At 30.5% G+C, this 9,460-nt stretch overlaps 1 protein-coding gene across 1 annotated transcript; it reads right to left on the bottom strand.

Annotated features, from left to right (window-relative positions):
- Window positions 1-290: 290 nt before the first annotated feature.
- LOC114196145 (TLC domain-containing protein 2) lies at window positions 291-2,852 on the bottom strand. Its single transcript, XM_028086696.1, has 3 exons — window positions 2,431-2,852; window positions 1,566-1,846; window positions 291-935 (listed from the first exon to the last, which is right to left on the bottom strand). Exons 1-3 carry the CDS (start codon window positions 2,678-2,680, stop codon window positions 618-620), a joined length of 849 nt encoding a protein of 282 aa, XP_027942497.1. The 5' UTR covers window positions 2,681-2,852; the 3' UTR covers window positions 291-617.
- Window positions 2,853-9,460: the final 6,608 nt, after the last annotated feature.

Below are 9,460 nucleotides of genomic sequence, written 5' to 3'. Positions count from 1 at the left end.
AGTCTCAATGTGACATGTTATATTTTTTAAGAGAATTTATTTTGGTCATTTTAAACAAAAATGTTAATAAGCTAATCGAACCCCTCGGCGTGTTAAAAAATTGAATGATCTTAAAGATAGACAGCAGAAACAAATCACTTTTAAAAACATAAACCATCGTATTAAACTTTTAGAAAATTATATTTACGGACACGTCAACTATCATATTAAGACTTAAAATTAAATGTACCAAAACAAAAAGGACAAAAATAACATTAGACATTACACAAATTTTCAGAAAAAAAAAAATATATACTATTCTAAACTCGTGTGTCTAAATCCAAGTTATTTCAACCCGAAACGTTATTCTTGGTTTGGAATAACCAAGGAGGAGTTGGTAAATGGCAACTTACCAGGATACAACATGCTGGAACTTGATGCTTCGAAATAATTCTTAGAAGAAATTACAGATAATCTATCTGTGTTGTATTTAAAAAACTAAGAGGCTGAACATATTCATACACAATCACTCTCCATGCATGCTGCATCGTTTCCCTTTGTTTTTTCCCATTAGCTGAAGATTAAATATTGTTGTACATACACCAAAAAGAGTACAGTATTGTACTTTTTCTCTTTTGTCACTCACGGTGGTCATGAAGATTTCGCTGTTGGGACTTCCTTTCTCTCTTAAAAGCTTTGAGAAGATCCATGCCAAGACCAATGTTGAGCAAATTCATCCCAGCCATGCCCAACAGAGCCAGTGGTAGCTCTACACCCTTTTGAAATTTGTGAGCATCCTTCATGAGCTTGGCTGTGATGAGAATGTGAGGTACAGATCTTGCCACACAGAAGGTGACCCAATTCAGAAACCATTCTAACTTAACAAGAATGCTCTTTGCATCCCGAATACCGGCCATTCGTCTCACTTTTCTCACATGCAGAAAGATGGAATGCAGCTGAGCCATACATCACAAATAAGTAAGTATTCCTTAGTTTCTACATTGACCATTGAGTATTATGTAGTCAGGGCTTAACAACACACTCATACAAATGAGAAATTATAACATCATTTGAGATGAGATAATCTCTGTCCAAACTAATCTTTAAATAATATGTAATCATGAGTTACTAATTCTTACTTACTAAAATGCTCGACTATGTCACATAAAAATTAAGAACGATGATATTTTAACTATTCAATTTTAACAATTTTCTCTTGCAAAATGAGGTGTCATCTTCTATGTGGATTTAGAATATTGAGAATGAAAAAATAGAAAACTAGTGAACTGCTTAAAATCTAACACCTAAAGTTGTAAGAGAAAGTTGTCAAAATTTAGTAGTTAAAAAATTATTTTCCAAAAATTAATGGGGATCATGTGGTTCACAACAATCTAACAATTTTTCTCATGGACACGGTGCTTTACCAAAATACCACCATCTAGCAATATCTTTCTACGAACATCACATACACATACAACTTAGAAAGGGGGGAAAACTTAGTGCCAAAATTCTAGTCTTTTGAAGAAAAAAATAAATAAACATTAGATATAAACAAGGGCAAGAGTTTCAAAGGAAGTGTGGCTTACCTCACAGATGAGAGTGAGAATAAGGTAGTTGATGGTAACATTTCGATACAAAGCAAGAGTGAAGCAAATAAGGAGAACCAGATGATGCACAAGGATAGAGGGGATCCAACCATTATACAAGCGATAATGAAGCATATCCCACTGATCATACGCAAAGTAACCACATGAGAAGCTCAATGCTTCAAAGGCCCAAGGCCAAGTATGTTCAACCAACTGTGAGTGGTCAAACATTCCACTTGGCCCATTATTACTTAACAACTCTCTGAACAAGATGAGGATCACTGCAAAAGAAAAGGCAATAACAGCAAGAACCCGATGAGAAGAGAAAGGAGAAAAGGTATTAAAAACCACAACATCTATACGGAATTCTCATCGATCCAACAGAAAGAATTTTAGCAAAGAACCACCAACAGAAATGCAGGAAAGTAGATTGAGGTCTTGTTTGGTAAGAAAAATGAAGAAAAATCGAAATAAGATCATTTCATAAACATAACCTAGGCTACGCATAACTTAAAATCAGCTCTCTATAAATGCTTCTACGGACAAACTTATTCAAACATGACCTAAATGAAAAACGAGAGGATTTTGGAGATTCACGGTAGAAAACAAGACTCGTAGAATGCTTGATTAATGGATATTATTGAAACACTCTCCCTCAACCGAGTTTCAATTCAAGCAAAAGTTTGTTGAAGCTGGTAGCACTCAGCTGTAATTCATATAATTATCATTTCTCTTTTACAACAAAATCAGTCGAATATCCCTAGAACTCTGCTTTCTGGTTATGGAAATTGGGTGGCCCGAAAAGCATCTAAACAAAGTCATAATAAAAAAAGAAGCGAAGTTATAAGAGAATTAGAGAAATGACCTGAAGCGGAAGTGACGAAAGAGTGGAGAAGAGAGACGGAAGTGTTAACGAAGAGAGGATCTTTATCTGCGGGGGAGAAGAATCGGATGATGCAATTAGATGTCTGATAGAAGATTGAACCTGCTACGACGGAGAGAAGCTCCCACCGCTGATTCAACAAAATCTGAAAACAAACGGAGCCTAACCAGAGAAGTAGAGTGCCAAAAAAGAACTTCTCCACCGCATTCCGCTTTCCTTCACCCATTGCCATTGCTGCTTTTGCTTCTTCTTCTTTTTCTTCTTCTTATTCCATCCAATCCAAACAAGCCCCTACTTTTATTTGGTGCTCTTCTCCACTCCAATCTTCAGTCTTCTCATGTCAACTGCAACAATAAATTTGTCTTAATTGCTTGAATCGAAGGGAATGGTATCGTACCTGCTCTAATTTTTTTTTTTTTATCTTAATTCCTTTTATCATATTCTCACACCTAAATTTTAAATAATATCTCAATATGGATAATTATATAAATTATTAACAGATTTATATTATTTTTTAAATATTTAATGGATATGCATGTACTTTTTTATAAAAGAATTAAAAACTATTTGATAAAAACAAATTAAGATATTTTAATATTTTTTTAAAGTATATATACTTCGAGAGAGAAGAGTATTAGAAGAGTAAAATATTGCAACAACTAGTATGGTGAAAAAACACCAAAAATATGTTTTTAAAAAGTAGACACAGAAATAATGATCTATTAATTTCAATAAATGTTTAAAGATAGAGTTTCAATTGACACATAATAGTAGTAATTTCAATTTTTTACTTTTAGTTGTTGGTAAACCGTGACTATTTATATTTTATATTTTGAAGTAGAATCGTCAATTTAATCCAGTTTAAGTTTGGTCTTAGTTCATATGGGATGGAGTCAAAAAGTTTATATGACAAAAAATTCTCTAATTAAAAAAACTTACAAGACTAAAAAGTTCACAAAAGTTATGTGAGTCAAAACCACTTTATAGGTTTTTATTTTAAACATGAAAAATATATTATTATTTTTAAAAATACCATTAAACTTTTGATTTGTGTATCCGGACCTACTTGGTCATGGACTCGAGCCATACTGTCTCGACTGTCACCACGGACTAGACCGTCTTAGCCTGTCTTAATCGTTGGCATATGTCGACTCATCTCGATCGTGGAATTGGACCGACTGGTCTTAGCAGTGGGCCCAAACCGACCCATCTCGGTTGTCGGGTCGGATCGGTCCATACTGGCCCATCTTGTTTGTGGATTTAGGCCAACCCGTCTCAGCCTTTAGCTCGAACTGACCTGTTTCAGTCTTTGGTCTGACCTGGTCCGATCATTCAGTCTCAATCTTCGATCTAGGTCAGTCTGAGATGAATTGACTTCATTTCTGACTCAAAAACTCAAAATATTATTTTTTAAAATTAATTAAAGTATTTTAGTGAGTCAAATCCACCTTATCCCTAATCCTAACCTACTTGAAAGGGATGTTTAAAATTGAAGGTTTTTTTAGCACTCTCATTTGAGAGTCCCCTCAAAAGGGGTTTAGGAAGAAATGAGTCAGAACTCACCCATCAGTCATTGACCAAATAGATATGTTTACTTTTAAGTGAAGTTTAAATTTTAATTTCTTGTTTTAGAAAGATATGTGAAACCTTTGCTCATTTACCATTTAACCTAACCGTCTGAACTTTCATGATCTGATTCAGTTTACAAAGAAAAGGATAATTTGATAAACTAAAGAGAAATTATAAAAACTAAATTCAAGAAGCAATACCCATATTAATATTTGTTAACGATCGATCCACACCTTTCAACAGAATGACAATATATCCAACCCTCAAATAACAGTACGGTATTGATTTTAGGTTAAAATACTCTGTTGGTCCTCGTTTTTGTCGCAGAATCTCAATTTGATCTTCGTATTTTTATTAGTCTCAATTAGGTCTTCATTTTTATAAGTTAGTATCAATTAGGTCCTTTCCGTTAGTAAAGAACTAACACCGTTAAATAGATGCCACGTGTCATCTCCTCGTTTTTTTGAATTTTTGAATTTTTTTTTGAATTTTTTGAATTATTTTTTAAAAAATATTTATGCCACGTGTCAGGTTTGTAGTGTATCACGTGTCAATCTAATATGGTGACACATGTCAAATTATTGTATGAATCTCAATTTGGTCCTCATTTTTGTTAATTTGATTTGATTTTAGTCCCAAATTTTTTTAAAAAATTTTAATTTCATGTGCTCCAAATTTAGAACAATTTTAATTTTTTTATAAATATAATGATGATACTTTTATTACAAGTGATATTTCTATTACATATTTTTAACAATATTTAATTTATTTAAATTTATATTTTACGTTAAACTTTATTTAAATTTTATTTTAAAATTATAAATATATAGATTAATAAATTTATATTCAAAATATTTGTATAATATTCAATATCAACAATATTTTAAAGTTCGTTTAAAAATAACAATTTTATAAATTCAAATGTAAAATTTTAAAATAATTTTATAACAAATTAAAATAAATATATTTAAAATTTTAATATTAAATACAATTAATATTATTAAAATATTTAATAAAAGTATCAATTTTAATAAAAATAATCATAACATTATATAAAAGTAAAATTTGGTCTAAATTTGGAGTGCGTGAAATTGAAAATTTTTAAAAAAATTTGGGACTCAAATTAAATCAAATTAACAAATATGAGGACCAAATTGATATTCATATAATAATTTGACACGTGTCACCATATTAGATTGACACGTGGCATATTATAGACGTGACACGTGGCATAAATATTTTTTTAAAAAAATTAAAAATTCAAAAAAAATTCAAAAAAATTCAAAAAATTCAAAAAAACGAGGAGTTAACACGTGGTACCTACTTACTGTGTTAGTTCTCTACTAACGGAAATTACCTAATTGATACTAATTTACAAAAATGAGGAGCTAATTGAGACTAATAAAAATATGATGACCAAATTGAGATTTTGCGACAAAAACGAGGACTACAAGAATATTTTAACCATGATTTTAATATTTTAAAAAGTAGGAAGTTGCAAATGGGTATTACTATGGGGTTTTGAATTTCATTCAAAATGTTTATTTTATTACGGTGAAGTTCTACCAGGTCACAGCATTCCCACCGGAAACATACCTATTATTCCAAAGCGAATCTAAACCATTCATTGCATACGTGAAGGGAATATGCTTTATTTGATAAGGATAATCCGTTTATGAAGTTATAACATATATTTCTTTTTTCCTTATTAATAAATTTGACTGCAATTTTATTTTTTAAATAACACAATGTTATTTTTATTTACATTACTCCAATTATGCTAAATTGATTTTTCTGGCACTTAAATATATACTTTTATTCTCAATTTTCAATATCACTGTATTTCTCTTTCTCCTAATGTATTTGTGTCGATATATTTAATAATTTATCTTGTTTAAAATTTGAGAACAACTTAAATATAATTTTTTTATTTAACTTTCAAAATACATTCTAATGAAAAACATAATAAAGTTTAAAATAGATAATAGGTAACATTTCATTTTAGTTCAAATTAATAAAATAGAACACTTGATCATAATATTCAAAACAAATAACACAAAATATAAAGTATATTAATATAATCTTAAAATGATATATGAATGTTAAATATAACATTTATACACTCAAACTAGATTAGCAAGCTCTATAAAAAATTAAATAGAAACTAAAGCTTCCTCGAGACATGTCACTACTCTGAGTGATGGTTCTTCATCCTCTATATGTACCTCTAAACCTTCAATTTTATCCGCTACTACCAAATAGGTGATTATTGCAAGAGAAAGAGATGGGCAACACATGAGAACACAAAACACACAAAATGGTAAGCTAGTGTACAAAAAATGTTATACTACACAACTAAAGCAATATTAAATACTATTGAGCATGGTTAACATACGAGAATACATATATACACAAATAGTTGACACTAACTCAATTATCCAAATACATGTCAATGACGTCGAACCCATTGTAGGTGTACACCTATGGTGGTTCCTAGACTCTGCAAAGCTTGGCCTTAAGGGGTTATCACCCAACCACCTACAAGGTAAGTCCCTTTCGCACCTATAACCAATCTAGTCACTAAGATCTCCTACTACTCCCACCGCATAACCTATTTTGTTATACTTGAGTATGAATACTTATTAGAGTTCAAGATATCTCTTTAGTGGCCTCTTTACGTCAAGGCATACGCTAAAATTACCACCACCAATAGTTTCTCCTTTAAATTCCTTAATCTCCATCATGATCATACATGTCCACAACATCATACTTATATCGATTATCAATCATTAAACCAATAAACAAAATAAACTAAGCCAAATAGCACCATCACAATGCATGAAAAGTAAAACACGGCCAACAAAGAAAATTGGCGCAGTGGTGCTTAATGCTATTTGCCTTGCAAAATTTGACGCTCAACTGCATCATGTCATCACTCAACACCAGACCATTCAGGAAAACTAGCACTCAACGCCCTAGAGCAAAAAAGGCTCCCAAATATACAATGCACAATAGCGCTCAGTGCCCCTTTGATACCACTCAACGTTGCACCAAATGACAACAACTTTATTTTGTGATGTTAAGTGAAATTGAACCTAATCAGTCGTTCAAATTTATACACATTCCTCAATACATTGATTCAAGGCAATTTTAACACATAAAAGCGAGTATCAACTTCTTCAATTGCTCATATTCTAATTTTGCCTCGATCAACATAAATTCAAACAAGCTCATTCAAACATCAATTAACACCCATGACACACCATTTACATAGGGGTGGCAAAACGGGTTGGGCCCAACGGGCCAGCCCGTCAGCCCGTGCTAAAAGGAACGGGCTGGGTTGAAGATTTCAATCCGTTAGCCTGTTCTGGCCCGTCCCGTTCAGCCCGTCAACTTGACGGGCCAAAGTACGGGCCAGCCCGTCCTAACCCATTGGCCTGTTGGCCCGTTTTAAAAAAATAAAATAAAATAAAAATAATTAAAAAGATTAATTTTTGAGATTATATATTTTAAATGTATAAATATATAATAGTATTGTAATTTAAATCATTAACACCTACAAATTAAGTTTGAATTATTAGTTATAATTGAATAATTTAATATGTAAATTTAATAATTATTTTAACTTATCTAATTAAAAACATTAACTAATCAATTAAAAGTTAAAATAATATTTTATTTAATTAAATATGACTTTAATAATAATTTATATGTATATATAAACAAATTTAAAAAATAAAACAAATTAAAAAATTTGAAAACTAATTAAAAAACAAAATATAATAAAAAATAAATAAAAAAACTAGACGGGCCAGCCCGGCCCGGCCCGTTAGCCCGTCCTATACGGGACGGGTTATGACTATTGGCCCGTTTCTGTTTGACGGGTCAGCCCGACCCGGCCCGTTTTTTGACGGGCCACATACGGGCCGGGCCAAAACGGGTTGGGCTGGCCCGTTTGTCACCCCTAATATTACATAAAAAGACACACAATCAAATTCATAAGAAAATCCTCAATTGCAATCAATTTGATAAACTCACACACCTTGATAGTAACTAGCTCCCCTTGCCTAACAAAGCGACTCAAAAGACCCAAACAATTATAAGAATACTAAAATACTTTTAGCTCCACATGATGCTCTATCTATACCTATGAACAACATAATAACGATTGACATACAGTTTTAATCACTAATCAACAGAGACTCATAGGGAAGGTTAAAACCTCACATGCAACCAAATGAGAGTCACATGCAAGCCAGAAAAGAGAAGACTTGCAGGAAAACGAGTGAAGGTTCAATTTACATGGTTGAAGAAACTTATCATATATAAAGGAAGAGTAGGCAAAGAGAATTACCTTAGCGTTTCCGATATTCAAATAGACAAAAAGAAGACGAAAACTCCTATAGAACAATTAGAGAACTAAATAGGTGGTTTCTAAAAAGATGATGTGTTTTAAAATAATGAAACTCTTTTATAACAAAACTATTTATATTAAAACATTTTAATATTACAATAATCAAGTTTCTATATTTGTAAATCATTATCACTTCTAAAATGTTATTTTCTAGATTATTTTCATAAGACATGCTCCATAAGTTTAAAAATATTTATTTTAAAATAAAAGTAAAAAAAATGTTTTTTTAATGTATGTAAAATAACATATATGAAAATAAGATTTATAGTTATGAATTAAAGCCGTAAATATCATATTAATTTATTTCTTAATTTTTGTAAGTTTTAAATTTTAACATTACTTATAACCTTTGGTTCACGAGTTTTAAGCTTTTCATATTATATGTAATTAATTAATAATTGCAAATTTAATCTAGTAAATGCTTGTAATTATGTTTTTCCTAAGGAGTTGGTATGTTAATTCTAAATGAGTTGAATAGTAAGTAGATTGTGTCCAACTTTTTTTTATCTGTTATAAAAATATTTTCATTTCTAGCCCAACCTAACTAAACTAGGATTGATCATAGGTATAAACACGTCATTGTAACATTAAGATTTTAAAAAGCTTTATTTACAAATTAAAATATTTAGTAAATTGAAAACACTATATTAAAATCACATAAATATTTGTTATCTTTAAAATCATATCAACATTATTCAATAGAAATTTCTTATAACAACCATATATAAAATTTAAAACTTTGACTTTTGCATTTACTTCGTTTAAATATAGCGTGATGCAGTATAAATTCAACCTAATACCGGGATTAAAATAATACAATAATTACGATAGTTTAGAATTATTTTTTACACAGTTAAATGTAGATATACACATGTAAGTATTATACTACTTTGCCTTTCGTAAGATGAAGAGTTTACCTTATGGTTTCACGAGAGATTTCAAACATTACAAAAATTAAATTACATTGATATTTGAATTATCTATAATTATTTTATAAATAGTTTGTTTAATGAAATAAATGAAACATCT

This window comes from Vigna unguiculata, chromosome 9, assembly GCF_004118075.2.
Source record: "Vigna unguiculata cultivar IT97K-499-35 chromosome 9, ASM411807v1, whole genome shotgun sequence".
Lineage (NCBI taxonomy): Eukaryota > Viridiplantae > Streptophyta > Magnoliopsida > Fabales > Fabaceae > Vigna > Vigna unguiculata.
The sequence above is the reverse complement of the archived record's forward strand: the minus strand, read 5'-3'. Positions and strand labels throughout refer to the sequence as shown.

Excerpts from the sequence above, each read along its gene's own strand:
- LOC114196145 (XM_028086696.1), bottom strand. The coding sequence starts at position 2,680 with ATGGCAATGGGTGAAGGAAAGCGGAATGCGGTGGAGAAGTTCTTTTTT. Across the intron at positions 1,847-2,430 it reads TTTCGTCACTTCCGCTTCAG|TGATCCTCATCTTGTTCAGA; the intron begins GTCATTTCTCTA and ends TTTCTTTTGCAG. Across the intron at positions 936-1,565 it reads TTCTCACTCTCATCTGTGAG|CTGCATTCCATCTTTCTGCA; the intron begins GTAAGCCACACT and ends TGTATGGCTCAG.